Genomic DNA, 15,625 nt, shown 5'->3' with positions numbered 1-15,625 from the left:
ATTTCCAGAATAAAACACTCTGTGTTATCACCAGATCGTTTTTCACTTAACTACAACAGCAAACCTTCATAATGAGCGGAGCCAGGCCAGGAGTCAACAGGTCAGAGGTTTTCAGAGGCCGATAAAGACAACATGGATGAGGAGAGGAGGAGGATAATCATTGATTCAGTAATTTCAGTGGGAAAACCTTAGTCACATGACTCCTGCTCCATGCTACGATCTGAAAACGCAGCCGGTGGGTGTTGATGGACGAGAGAACTTGGAGAAGGACCTAACGATTTGGTGGAAGTCCGATGTTGGACTAAATCTTAAACAGCTGCCAAAATGAACACTGTTGCTTAAAGAGGCATCACTGTTAATCCCAGTCTGCTTCATAACCATTCAAAAACTCCTCTCAGGAGCTTTGAAGAAGCCACTTATAGACTCCCACAGTCATCTAAAAGAAAGTGACATTCATCCTCTCTTTTTATTATTGTGTGTTTTTTGTTTTACCAGGAAATAGTTTTCACTCTTCATTGTTTTTGTATTAACCTGAAATTCAACCTCAGTTGGCAGTGATTGTAACACAGCAGCTGTTGTAGGCATGTGTCTAAGATTTTGAAGTGCAACCCCTGGACAGTTTTTCCATTAGAGGAAGATAACAAGAATGAGCCCATAGCTTCATGAGCTTTAAAAGACGAGTTTGTCTCTTGGATGTTGATATTGCCCCGCCTCTATCCGTGGTGTCACAGGTGGGTGGGTTTTGCAATGGGAGAGAGTGATGGCCCATCCTTATCCAACAAATCATAGCTGCCCACAGAGCGCCGTCTGCAGGAGCCAGGGGAGGTGCAGGGAGAGGGGAGAATGTTTATCCTGTGGCGGTAGATATCAACCAAACTGAAAGAGGTGTTTACCCCTAAGGGCAGTGGTGATGATGATAATGTGTGTATGAGTGTATCTCTGTGTTTGTGTGAAAATGAATTGTTAGTGGTGATAAATTTGTTAATGCATTTTCTGAACACTTTTTTTTTTTTTTTGCATCTGTGTGTGTTTGTGTGAATGTGGAAATGTGTGGTAATCAAACAGGTCCTGAGGCCAGGTAGATGAGTCATGAGGAGCACATTTGGGAAAACTGTGCAAGTTAAAAGCTCAGGCACAGAGCGAGGGGAAGCGAAATTCGTCTGCAGTCTGTGTACATAATGCATGCAGACAAACAGACATTTGAATCCTTCGCACATTGAGCCCCGAGACCTCTCACTCTGACCTTTGACATTTTCTCTTTGTCTACTTCAAAGTCTGCCAGCCCTCCGAACAGAGAGGAGAGGGCATATCGTGGAAGACACACCGTACCTGCTCTGAGGGCGCCACAATGTTTTTCTGCTCTGTTGACCATTCCTTCTGAAAGTAAACAAAATGACGGTCTGCGTGCTACAATTAGATTTTCTTTGTCTGTCTTCAGGTCATGTTTTACTCTTTGCTATGAGCCTGAAATAGGAATGGTGGTGCCTGATTGATAGATCATTTTGGTAGCGGATATTAAGCTACTTCAGACATCTACAAAAAAACTTGCTAAATTTGTAAAGAAGAAGTTGAGCCTAAAGCAAACGCTTTAGATTTCCATGTAAATCTTGTTCCAACTCTCATCTGTTGGAATGAGCTCTGGGTAGTGACTGAAAGAATGAGATTGCGGACACGAAATAAATAGCCTCCGATTAGTGTCTTGGCTCAGCTCTACAGATCGGGTGAGTAAGCACAGACATCCAGGAGGAATTCAGAACAGACCTTTTACTCATTTGCATCAAAAGAAGCCAGTTCAGGTAGTTCATGCACCAAACAGAGATGCCTCATAGGTGTCGCCCAATGGATGTTTGGAAGGTCCAGCATTCTCAAACTGGGGGGAGACCTCAAGGTAGACCTAGAGCTCTTTGGAGGGTGTACACACCCCACCTGGCTTGGGATTGCCTCAGAAAGCTCCTGAAGAAGGAGTTGGAAAACATTGCCGGTGTGAGAGACATCTGAGTCTACTCACTTATCACCTGCCACTTGTGACCCACTCACTAATAAGGAGAAGAAAATGGATGGAGGGCAGAAATGGCAGAAATGGGCATTAGTCAAATGTTGAATGAGAGCAGGATCACCAAAATGTGGCCTTGGCTGTCAGCCAAAGATCAATAATAGATCAATCACAGGTCTATCACTCAACTGGGGAAAAATGACAAGCTATACTAGGTCACTCAAGATGAATGTCTTCTCTGATGGTTGATGACAAATGGTTTAGTTTCCCACTTTGTTGCAGTGATGTAGAAGTGTTTTTAAGGTGTGGACTGTAGGCTGAGGTGCAATCCTGGAACACATCGGCTGTTGTCTGATAACAATAAAGCCTCTGAAAGTGACAGACAAGTAGGACTTGAAGTTGAGAGACACATTGAACTTATGTGCAGGTGTTTGTTCAAAGAGACGACTGAAAACGCCCAATCATTGAAAGGTGATAGGATTTAGTTACTGCATTATGGCTAATGCATTCCACCTCTCATCATCTTTTGCTTCCCTGCATTCATTTATTGCCACTAAACACTGCCAACACCACAGATTCTGCGTTTATGTGTTTAATAAGGTTATAGCTTTGCAACTTTTAAGAGTCATCTGAAGACGTGGCTCAGGACAAACCAGATCTTTGACCATTTTACAATCAATGTGCGAGCATACATACAAACATTTATGTAGGAAAATATTGCATACAGAAACATATCTTTGTATGCTATTCTTGTGCAATATTTTCTCCATAAACATGTCTGTGCAATTACACCAGCACATTAAATCACCAGACCTAGGGCAAATGTGCAATTTATATCAGCACCTTTTACTATTATATGCAATACACCAGCACCTTAGTACTTAAACACTCTGGCAATTAGAGTGAAAGTGCATAAGGAGTTTAAAGTGCATAATGCGAGAGGTTAAGTGCCACTTTATTCCTGGTTGTCTTGGGCATAGTCGTACAGCCACCGTGTGTTTTGTTATCTGTGGGTAAACTAATGTATAGTTCATGTCATTGTCTAGCTGTATGTGTTTAAGTACATGCTTGATGAACATATATGTGTACCACCAGCCTGTCAGGGACTACGACTGGAAATTAGCCTGTGGCTGGAATCTGGCACATGTACATGTCCATGCTGATGGATGTGCTTTGTGCCCCCTATTTTAAATACATAAACAGAGATGTATGGCTTCAGTTATGGTGGAAACAGAAGTGAATATTAATCTGAGTAGGCAGTACATGTTGTGTTCATTCTGGTAGTCAAGTGGTCCAAGACCTTCAGTTTTACAGGCATCTCTGAGGTCATTCAATTTTGCTTAATCAGAGTCAGAATCAGAGATACTTTATTTATCCCGGGGAGGGAAATTCAGTCATTACAGTTGCTCTATACATAATAAGTTATACAAGTACAATAATAAGCTATGTAGAAAATAAACACATGGTTGAAGTCCCTGGAGATCAGGAAGAGGGCACTCTGGAGTCTGGCTATGGCAGCGTTGAGAATGTTAGACGCTGTAGTCGGTTGGCAGAGGGGGAATGTAAACAGCTACCAGTATGACGTGAGATCTCCTTGTGCAGATGATATGGTCGGAGGCCCACAGCGCTCTCGGTGCTATCCTGGTCTGCCCGGACATTCAGGAAGCCGCCAATGGACACGTGGTCGGGAATATCCTGATGCAGCCACGTTTCCGTGAAGCACACCATGCTACATTCCTGGCTTGTCCTGTTAGCTCGTCCATCTTATTAGCCAGAGATCTCACGTTGCCTATGATGAGAGAGATGAGACACGGCTTCTATCTCCTCTCAATAAACCTCCATCTCCTTAGACCAGCTCTCCCACTCGTAGCTCTATGCCTCCTCTGCCTCTATGCGTCCTAAATCTCCAGAGTTCTGCAGTTAACAGAATGGTGGTTAAGCCTACGGCCGCCGATCACTCCCAGTATCCTTTGGTATTCCTAACTTGTCGAGTCGCAGTAGCTGCTCAATCACCCAACAGTGTGAGTAGGTGAAAGAGGTGTGTTGTTTTTCGTTGTTCCTGCTGAGTTGTAATTGAATGGTTGAGTCCAACAAACAAAGAACAGATTCAAGACAACAGAGCTTTAAAAAGAAGTGAAAATCAAAAAACAATAATTACACGTTAAAGTAGCAAGCTTCAGATCTTCAGGACTGGACCTTAATAATCTAATATTTAACATTTAGGAAAACCCATGGTTGTCTAAGAGGAGGACTTTGATGATAAGGTTCTAGTTTCCTTGGCAAAATGAAGGATGACTTATCTGAAAATATTTGTGTATGTTATGTGTTCATTTAGAACATTTTAGAAGCTCCTGCGGTCTCAAACATCCACAACCGGTTTGGCTCTATATTTTATTCTATTCTATTACGAGAAGAGGCAACACTCAAATTAATACATCCCTTCTGTTTCCCTCCCTGGCCATGCTCGTTGTCACATCTCTCAAGGTGTTGCAATTGGTTCCACCCACATACTCTGTTCTCATGTGTACCCAGAATCCTCCACTCTTTGCCTTTTTAAAGCTGCACCCTCACTGGCCTTTGAGAAGGATTTCCCCTGCTCTCACTTGAGGGTAATTGTTGTTTTCAGTATTGGATTCCCTTATTAGAGAACATGTTGAGTTCAGTTTAAAGCTGCAAATGACAAAAGCAGGGCTGCTTTGTTTCACAGCTTGTACCACCTAACCATACTGCCATCTAGTGCATGAGCTACAAATGCAAAAATCTGAATTATGATCTGTTGTTGTTCAAGGATTTATGGCTCCAGCAGACAAGAGTGAGTGTTAATGATTGTCATTTTGTGCAGCAGAGGTCTATGTACGCATCAGCTGTGCAATGAAGGAGTATGATGGATGACTTCCATCTCCAACCTTAATATATTATCTGTATAACCGACGTGTTTTCCAGGGAGGTCTCACTAACAACATGAACATCTTTAAGGAAACATTGTGGGGAGTCCCACACGCCACAGACAGATGGTGCGATGCGACACCAAGGTAATCAGATTGCTGCCCCCGGCGTGTCAGTCTTGTCAAGGGCTTGTGGAGAGACGCGCGGCAGTGACAGTGTGTGGTCGGCGGTTCAGTTGCGTCTATCTTTTTGCTCCATATTTGTCAGCTGATGTGGCATTATGGTGAGAGATCAAACGAGGAGGAGGAGAAGGAGGAGGAAGGGGGGGAACGGGTGGTGGGAGTGGAAGAGATGCAGCAAAAGATAAATACATGGAGAGTGGGGAGAAGAAAGAGAGGAGGTTTTTTGTCTCTTTAGTTGTGGTTTAGGTTTCCTCTAACCAAATAACACGATTCCGCCCAATACTGACATGCATTATGTATGGGGCTGCGTGTTCCTACATGTGCAGTGCCTCTGCTCTCTGTATTTCTTTCACTCTTAGTACTGAACGTACTTTTTGTAAAGTAGTGTTTAGTCTGATCAAATGAGTCATGGAGCGGTTGTGTTTTGGCTTCTTACCGAGGATTTCATTATTTATGAATTAAACTAAAAGCCTGTCCTCCATTTACGTGATTTAATGGACCGAAGACTTATTTAGGGATTTAGTGGAGGAGAAGAAAGGCGAGGAAGACGAATAAAGCAGAGAAAAAAAGGAGTGTATCCCTTAGAGAGTTCCAACACAGTGTGTTCTTATCTTTTAAATGTCACCTTCAGTTTTTTATTGGATGTCACTCTTGGCCTTTGTATTTGTGAATTTGACTGTTTGTTTGTCATGCTTCATTTGGAGCATGACAAACAAACCATCAAGTAGTTATCTGTGTATGAAATTACATGTTTACTACTGGCTTTTGAGCTTTTGTGGAGCTGCAGAAGAGAATGGAAAAGAAGATAAAATGGAGCACGACAGTGGAGTTTTGGCAGCTTTTTAAAGAAACACTTTGACCCAAATGATGTCTGAATCAAATGCTGGGGTGAGATATTGATTAAACAGTAAACCACTACGCTACAAGACACTGTTTGCAACTTGTTGACTTCTGCTATTTAAGAGCAAAAATCCCCACAAATGTAAAGGCAAAGCCGTAGTTGAAAACAGAACATGATGTTGATGTTTAAAGAACCAGTAAGGAGTTTTAAGCTTGTTATGAAACAGGCTGCAGTTATATGAATGCCTCAATATGAACTATGAAAAAAAACAAGACCATCAGCAACAAGACTGAGAATTTATATGTAGTAATTTGAAACCACTGCTGCAGGATAGTTGTATAAACAAGGGATTTTATACATATAGCTAAAACAGCTTTTGTATATTCTCCAAGGCAAAGATTCCCTCTGAGTGATATATTAGACTATTAAAGGACTCCAGTATGAGGCTTTTGTATGTATAGGACAAGATCAGCAAAGCAATTAGGTACCCTTTGTCCACAGGGGGTGCCAAAATTGACACAAATTGAAAATACCTTGCAGTAACTTTAAAAATAATATAGTTTTTTTTGTAGATTTTACCTTAAAACTCGTCATATTCTGGTAAAAGTCAGTCTTAATGTTTGACACCAAAACACCCTATGCAGGTCCTTATTTGAAGGGTTACTCTGACATTCATTTGTATACCATAATTTTTGCGTATAACATAGACTGGCAGGGAACATGTGGAATGAAAGAAATGACATCTAATAAAGGTTCCCAGCCAGGCATGCTGCCATTCAGGGAATCAAATTAGCGCCTTCCACCTGCCAAATGCAGGGTTAATGTTGGCTGTAGCAGGTAAACATCCCAGGCCAGCTGCCACCACAGCAAACAGGTTTTTCTCCTGTTACTACTTTTTAAGCAATAATCAAATCAAATATGTTCAGGTTAAGGGTTATATTTGATGTGTAATGACATCCTTTTAGTGCTGTCTAAAGCTCAACAGTGTGGCATCAGTATGAAACGGTGTAAGGTTCAGTGTAACATAGCATAGCTGTGATAATGCGTCTTTGCCGAGTTATTTATATTCACACAGCAGACATTTTTTTCTGATATTATGCTTTTTAATTGATCTGCAAGTAAAAAGACAATGAAGAGTTGAAATTAGGATGGACCTCAGCCACATGTCAAGTCCAAACCATAGACTGTATAAATAATGGACATAGTATCCGTGATGTCACCCATCTGTTCCTGAGCGATGTTTTGAAGCCAATCGGCAGTTGCAACTCAACCAGGCATAGTGTGACATAAAGAGGCGGAGTTTGAGCCTCCTAGCCAACAGCTACACGATATGTTCCCCCTGGGAGTCAAGTCAGTCATGGCCTTATTTGGGCAAAAACTCGTAATCTTAATATCTTCTGAACCGTTGCGTTAGAAAAAAATTCACCCCCTGTACAGTGTGTGCCAATGGAGAAATTAGCTACCTAGAGCCAAGCTGTTTTTGGAACCAGGCTGTAAACATGTTAATTAATTAATGCTGCAAAGATCATCTTTTTTGAATTGGTGTGTATGTGGTTTCCGGTGTTTCTGCAGCCAGCCTCTAGTGGATTCTCGATGAATTGCAGTTTAGAACACTTCCGCTTGGGCTTCATATTTTGAGACCGGAGGTTGCTGCTTGGTCCAAACATGATTTTTGAAAGCGTTTAAGCTAGTCAGACTATAGCTAATATTAGCACCTGGCCACTTACCAACTAATATCAGAATCAAAATCTGAATCAGAATCAGCTTTATTGGCCAGGTATGCTTGAACACATAAGGAATTTGACTTAGGTAAACTGTGCTCTCTTTGTACAAGGCATAAGAATTAGACATACAAAATAAAAATAAAATAATGTAATAACAATAACATCAGCTATAAATACAAAAGAACAACAAATAGGCATGACTAATATGTACAGGCTAAAATAATATGATAGTAGTGCAGTGGTGAGTAGCAGAGGTAGTTTTTACATTAAAAAAATAGTAGTTAAATAATAAAAATAAATAGAAATATGGAATTCTGCTTGGAGAATTGTAATTCATATAATCACCAGCTAAGATGTTGTTTGGTTGTGTGACATTTTGTCAAGGAAAGATCTAATTTTCTAGCTAATGTTATGTTAGCTAGCTAAAAGCTGAATGCTAGTGTAGCTATCCATGTCAAATATGTTGTTTTACATTAAATTGAGCCTGAATTTATACAATTTAGACCTACGGTTATACAACTTACTGCCTGGAACAAAGCAGTACTACATTATTCCACCGACTTTAGCAAGAAGGTAGAGGAAATTATCCGCCATGTGACAATAGTGAATTGAAGGAAATCTGTACGTAGACAGGGCTGTTGATTCATTGTTTTCACTTGTAAATCATTCTACACTCATTTCAGAAGACGTGGACAGAATAAAAAAATGGAGTGTCTTGAGAAACATTCAGTGACTGTCCACAGTAGGTATGTGAGCAGAAACCATAATTCAGTCCTAGCTGTCAGCTAAAAAAGACCTTAACCAGATGGCTAAACATGTCCTGACAGCAGAAGACCGGAACACAAATGCACCCTGATATAGAGTTCTGGATTGTGAAGTATAATATAAACAGTATCTGCAGTTGTTTTGGGTGTTGGGGTATGGAGGTTTTACAGGCTGTGTGGCTTTACAGCAGCTCCATAGCACGGCTCATTACCCAGCTAATGAGAGGAGAGGGTGACCCCGCTGACTCGCTCTCAGCTCTTCCACCCCTGGGTGTTACAGCTCGAATAGCTCAGGGCCAAGAGAACCCACCCGGAGACTGTGAGGGAATGTGGAGCACAAATAGGTTAGCGTGTATGACAGCGACCACACATGTTGGGTTTTTTTTACATTTTGATTCATTTTCTCCCCTTCAAAATAAGAAACTATGGAAATAAAGGCTCAGTAGTCCATGATTACACATTCACACACTCACACATGCACAGCTGTTGTCTGGTGCTGCTGTTGAATGGCAGGCTCGGATGGCTGAATGGTAAAATGCAGAAGACTGTATATCATCCCGCAGGCGCTCGGGTGAGTGTGTGTGGGCAGCATCTACGTGGGCGGCTGCTCATCAGTTCCTCATTGTTCTGTTGGCTACTCACAGATATTCATACTTTTTCTGGGCATACCTCTGAGGCACTTTTAACCAGTCCGATTGGAGAGTTTAGCAGAATCAGAAAGACATATGAGTGTATCCTGGCCTATCTGAATCAACAACTGGAGCTTGTGCTTTTCAAACTAAAATTCTTGAATGATAAGAATGCTCAAGACAAGTGGAAGATTACGGCTGTTGTTGTTTACACTGACATGTTAGTGATTTGCATGGATTTTTCTCAAATTTGTTAAGAAGCTACAAAGTTATTGTTGAATCTTTCGCTGTTTCAAAGTTGGATCGAGAGTTTTGTTTGCCTAATGGCACGTCAGTTTGAAAGCAGAGACTATTTCATGGTTGTTTTTTGTAGAATTATTCTGATAACTGACACAAATACCATTGATACAGTCTAAAAAGCGACTTGATTATCAGCAAACATACTATTCTCATGCTCAGATAGGAAAGCATGTATTATGTATTAGCTCTCTGCAAATGTTTTACTTTTTTCTTCTTCCCTGGAAAAGTCTACAAAGCAAAGCAGCACCATGGGGGGTAATATCAAACTACTTTCCAGAGCTACAAAGACCAACTCGTTTGGCCTAATTTAGTGTGTCACAGTAACAGATGTTTTGAAGTGACTAATTTCTAGCCTTTAAAATGGAAATTTGAATTCTGACAAAACAACTAGTGTAGAGGTAAGAAAACCCTCAGGGAACAGTCAAAATAGAGCACAATAGAGGACTCCGATGTAAAACTGATAAACAAATTCCTTTATTCCACGGTTTTGTTAAACAATCTTACTGGATGATTCAAAGTCAAGTTTTCCTAAACGATGAACTATACTAGTGTAAAGAAACCATGTGGCTCAGTCTTTAATTGATCCTCAACTGTCTGCCTCAGTCTCACCCTACCGCAACATTAAAGAGCTCTCTCTTAAAGTGACAGTAACCTAACTCACTGCATTCAACTGTACGTAAAATCCACATGAATTAAATCAAATTACTTTTAACACATTTTAAAATTTAACTTATCCAATGAAATCCCAAAAATAAAGATTAACTTTCAACCCAAAATTATACGGATTATTTATTTACTTGTAACATTTATGAACGTAAATTGGCCCTTACATGGGGGATGCCATAGTCTGCGGGCAAATGATGTCAAATTGCCCCGTGTGACTAACAATAGCAGAGCTAGCACCACAAGCCTTCAGTCCTCCTGACAACACATTCCGCCCAACAAGATGCTATCTGTCTATTATGTGTGCTTGTTTAAATCCAGGTAGTAGAGCGATATAGCAGTATGGCAGTAGCCATTAACTGAAGCTACAGCCCCAACTTATGGCAGGAGGCTGCACTACAGCTCAGACACAACATATGACCGGCATGTCAGGCTCATGATAATAGTAAAAGTATAAATGATTTATTTAACCAGCTAGTAAAGAGAGATTAGCTATGATTGGAGCGAGGAACGAGGGGAATGATAACATTGCTTTATACATAGGCATTGGAAAACACAGAGATTTTGCGATAGTCTCAAATTACTTCACTTACCGATGAGTACCGATGGGTATTGTGACCTTTTCTCCAAACCCCAGCAAACCCGTTTTTGACACCATTCCTACCAACAGCAGCTTTAAGTCAACTAAACGCCACATCCCTAATCATAATGGCAGTGAATTTAACTTCCTGCAATGCTAATGAGTGTCGGCAATCGTTTTTTTTCCTATCAAACTAATAATAACAACCAGTAAAATACAAAATACAGCAGTTCACAACCAAAATCTCAAATGATCTTCAGTGGAGACAGGAATTTAGGAATAGCTGCTAGCTGTACTGCGGCTAGCGTTAGCTCAGCTTGTTTAAACTTGTTGTATTTTCAAGCTAAGATTTATACTGAACCAAGCCATACAATATTGATAGCTATAATATGACATATATTCAGGGTTAGTATCATATACAGGTGTTCATAAAAAATATATGTGTGTATCCTTCTTTAAATGGTATCAAAGGGGCACTCGATATATAGGCTAATACTACTATCTTGGGGTCGTTATCACTATAAAAGAAATAATGGTATGAGAACATATCTAGCATATTATTCCTTATAAGGTCGTTCGGTTTGCTAAGTTTAGTTGACGTCATCCTATTAGGTGTCTTTGCTGGTCCTGCGGCTGTGTGTAAAAGCTGCCATGATGGCCTAAATATTGTATATGGTGCTGTAATAATTGTACGAAGGCAGTAAGTAAAAAGTAGTCTCACTATAAATGGGTTTTGTCTTCTTATAGAGGCTTTTTCACTTATTTTTAATGCCCTTCATCCCAGCTGATTTTCACTCCACATCATATTAGACTTTTCAGCAGCTTGTCTGAGACCATTTAATGCTGACCACTTTATCTCCTCCCCATGCCTCCACTGAATTATGGCTATGACTGAATTTGGTCTAATGCTAATGGCCGGCATTAGCTTTTTTTTTTTTTCTTCCCTCCTTCAGTGTTGGTCAGGAAATCTGTGGAAATCCCAGACAGAAAGCTCCCCGGCTCAGCCGAGCCTGAAATTGGCTTGAATGGAGGGGGAAGCAGCAGCAGGTCACCTGAATGGGTCTCAAGGCAAAACACATTAGTCTCGGCTCCATTGTTACACCAGCATACACTAAATCTCCTCTGTGTCAAGACGGGCACTACTTTTGATTTATCAGCCATTGACTCTGACATACTCTGACAAAGAGAACACTGAGACGTTTTCTCCTGTACAGGCAGGTAGAGACACACAGGGAAATGTTCAGAAATGACACACAAACACACACTTGATAATAGTCTTTATCCCTGCCCATTTCAACCTGAAATATCAAAATGTTTGGCCACAGAGCAACGTTAGCACTTATTGTGAGTCCTGTTTGTGTCCGACCAAAAACACTCCAACATACTCTCCTAATTACATTTATTTTGTAGATGTCCACACACTCCTGAAAGAAATTATGTACACAGATTTTTAGCCAAACAAATACTCTTGTCTTTGTTCACAAGGACTTTCTGTGTGTTTGTTTTAGTGAGGAAGGTATAGAGCATTGGGTTTTTAGAGGGATCTAAGTTAACACCTCTCACATAGGCTGTTTCTAATGTAGGAACTTTTCTCAGGGACTAAGAACTTTTGGAGGATGTCAGAGCATCAGGGACCAGGATCTTAAAGTGGTGAATAGTGCAGCCCCAAGACAGTCTTTGTATTGGAGGTTGAACTTCCTCATCGATTGCACATCCAAGGAGAAGGCCTCACTTAAATTGCCACATGTTTACATGTCCCACAGATTTAGTGGAAATGGACAATAGTGAGTCGAAGGAACCTTGATACAAACATTGAAGAGAATCTCTTAGGATTCAAAATTCCAAAGTAATTTAGTGGAAACTAAGCAATTCTTCCAAGTTCCCAGTTCAGGAACTCCAACACCAAGGAAACCCCATTGGAGCCCATTTTTACAGCACAATTATTCACATTCCCAGCCAGGTTAAAAAAAACAGTTTAGGTATCTGAAGCTGTACAGGTGTTGAATTTTTCTAATAACTCCTGTGTTTTGATTAATCACAGATAATCAGGGGTGTGACTGATTTGACTGACAGTTGGGAACATTGTAGCTATTTGCCAAACCACTAGCCTAGGCCTCAACTCCACCTCTTTCCTACTTCCTAGGTTAGCCAAAAGTTACTTGGAGTCAGCATTTCCAATATGGTGACCGCCATTTTTGTGCTTCAAAACGCATCTTCAGAAACCAATGGATAATGTCACTGAGCATACCTCCATGTTGAATTCAGACCTTGGTGAGAACACAGCTACATATGTGCTGCAAAGGCCCAGGTGTATTTAAGGTCATAACTCCTTATACACAGTGAATGATAAGCTTGTGTATTTGTAGTAGGAAGTGATTCCTCTTCTGGGATACCGTAACATGTAAAACCAATAATCTATAGAGAATAGATTTTGCCAGTAAGTGCTCTTTTCCTAAGCTCTTACATGTTCATGTCTTCTTCATTGATCCTTTGTATCGACCTGATGAAAAGCCCATTGTGTTGGCACATACAGATAGAAGTGATTTATGGAAGCTTACCTATTCAAACCTTCTACAGATAAGCCTTACACAGAGTCAGTATTAAGGAGAATGTTGTTTTGTTGGTGTATCTGTGTTCTTTCACCGGTCTCATGGAATTTCTTTCCTGCGCTGTGAGGCATCACAGTAAAAAAAACAAAACCCTCATTGGCTCATGGTGGAGTGGATTCTGATTTGCTTTCTGGGGGTAAATTGAAATTAAGTTCAGTGCCTTCTAATTTATTTTCACAGTAGGTGGGTTCCCAGATGCAGCATATCAATAAATAAACAAACACATTAATTGAAGTACACAAACGAGTGTGGATCACTCACACCAGTCATCTTTTAATGAAGCAGACTTTTGAGAGCTTTTCTGAATGTCTAAGTTCATCCCTCTCTATACAGCTCTTCTTTTTTTTTTTACTGGAAACAAAGATGGAAGAAGATCAGTGAGGGAAGAAACCAGGGGACAGAATCTGATGTTGAAACTAAGATTTAGTGACTGGGTGGTCGTGTATGAAGAATGTAGATTGATGCTGTCTCTGACGAGGAGCGGCAGACATTTCTGAAAGGGAGAGAGAAGAAATGCACCGAAGGACAATAGATGGCCCAGAAAGTTTTGCTGTAACAGGACACTGCTACAGATAAGGGCGCAGAGCCTCGGCTAAACTGTACATCTCGCTGAGTTGGCCCAATTGATTAGGACCTTTGGGAGCAGTACGGCTTTTATTAATTCTGCACTCTGTGTGCATGCTTGTTTGTAGATTTTTTGTTTGCGTGTGTTTTGCTTGCAGGGAATTTCAGCAAGTGAATGTAAAGTTGCAGTACAAGATGACTGCAGCACTTTTTGCAAGTTTCACCCAGAGAACTGCAGCACGAAAAGAGAGTTGACCAAATTGTGGTTCTCCCTTTAAAGCAACATGGGTGTCTGTTTGTTATCAAGCCTTAAGAAGCTTTGTCTCCTGCTTATTTTTCCATACGTTTCCTTCTGTCTGTCTTTTGCTTGTTTTAGCTTCATGCTCTGTTTCCCCCCATCTCTTCATCTCTCCATCTTGCGTCTATCTTGGGATTCAGAATATAGACAGAAAGCCTAGGCAAGCAAATACTGCTGCATAATTCTGTCTTCACAGCATGCCACTCACCACTCAACCCACTCAGGGTAAAAAAGACGCTCCTTTACTTTAGTCTGTTTGAGAAAGAAAGTGGATAGACAGATTTCCATTCCCTCCTTTGTCAGGTCGCTTCGTCTCCCGGCTGTTATCCCTCCAATACGAGAGGCAGTTCCAGTCATTCAAGCGCTCACAGGCAGAAATACCAATGCACACGGATAGGGTTTGCACTGCAAGACAGACAGACGTTCACATAGCATGACAGATAGAGAAACATTCAGCGAGGCCAGTCAATATGTTTCACAGCAGCTCCCTGCTCTGCATGATAAGCTGCCACTCACCATCGCTCCGAATGCAGTTCACTTTCCAGGCCTTAATCTGCAATGCATCAGGGGTTATCTCCAGGTACCCAGACAGAGAATACCTGCAAGGGAATTTCAATCAGCCTCCCCCCCATATGTAATTAAATGGAAATAATTGGTTCCATTTCCCTTTGTCATCTTTTTTATTTCACCAGCCTGCAGCCTGCTCACGTGCATTCTTCTAACTGTCGCTACCTTCTTTATTTTCTTTTCTCCATTAACCACTCCAAAGTAATCTTTTCTTTTCTTTTGTTGCCTCCTTCATTCTTTTTCTAAAAGTAAGTGGGATCCTGTGTTACATGTGGTTGTCTGTGCTATATGTAGTGTGTGTGGTCTGTGTTGTAGGTAAGTGTGTTGCTGCCACCATCAGGCAGAAACATAAAGCTGCATTTATAAGACCTTTCTCTTGCTCAGCCTTTTTCCTCCTTAAACACCAGAGGTAACCTCATCCAGCTCTCAAATAATCCCTTAACTCTCCGCCCCCAAACTACAGTAACCGTGTTTTTCTTCTTTCCCCTTTTATATCTTATTTGAATCCCTCTCTTCTGTATTCTCATCCTGTGGGTGACTCTGCCCCCGTTTTACTGTATCTCATCTGGTTCTTCTCCTCTGTGCCTGATCTGGCTCTTTTGCTCAATTCTGCCAGCTCAAGCAAAGTGAAGCCAACGCTGACACCAAAGAGAAGCTCCCACTGCGACTCAGGATCTTCGAGAAGTTCCCCAACAGGCCTCAGATGGTGAAGATTTCCAAGCTCCCGTCTGATTTCACAGTGCCCAGGATCAGGTACACAGAATTCATACAGCATGCATACACATCTAAAGTCTGTTTTGCTTTTTAAGACTCATGTCACAACAAACCACAGTAGTTTGATCACCATGCCTGCCAACAGTTTAAGCCTTGCTTTTAGAATATCTATTTAAAACGTCCAACCGCGATTACCAAGTGAAAGATATTTTGGTCAAAGAAGCACTGAGAGGTATTTTTTGAAAGAAAGGGAATATTGTTTGACCTTTAAATACTGCCAGACATTTTTTTCTGCACTGACATGACATGCA

The 15,625-nt window shown here is 41.0% G+C and overlaps 1 protein-coding gene across 3 annotated transcripts in view; it reads left to right on the top strand.

Moving 5' to 3' along the window:
- Positions 1-15,625, top strand: part of nalcn (sodium leak channel, non-selective) — a 122,737-nt gene that overhangs the window by 81,410 nt on the left and 25,702 nt on the right. For all 3 annotated transcript variants that reach the window (XM_034693891.1, XM_034693892.1, XM_034693890.1), the window contains one exon: positions 15,217-15,353. In XM_034693891.1, the coding sequence (XP_034549782.1) occupies positions 15,217-15,353 (137 nt within the window). The remainder of the gene's footprint in view (positions 1-15,216; positions 15,354-15,625) is intronic.

Source organism: Notolabrus celidotus, chromosome 10 (genome assembly GCF_009762535.1).
Source record: "Notolabrus celidotus isolate fNotCel1 chromosome 10, fNotCel1.pri, whole genome shotgun sequence".
Taxonomy (NCBI): Eukaryota; Metazoa; Chordata; class Actinopteri; order Labriformes; family Labridae; genus Notolabrus; species Notolabrus celidotus.
Note: the sequence above shows the minus strand (reverse complement) of the source record. Positions and strands in the feature narration are given on the sequence as shown.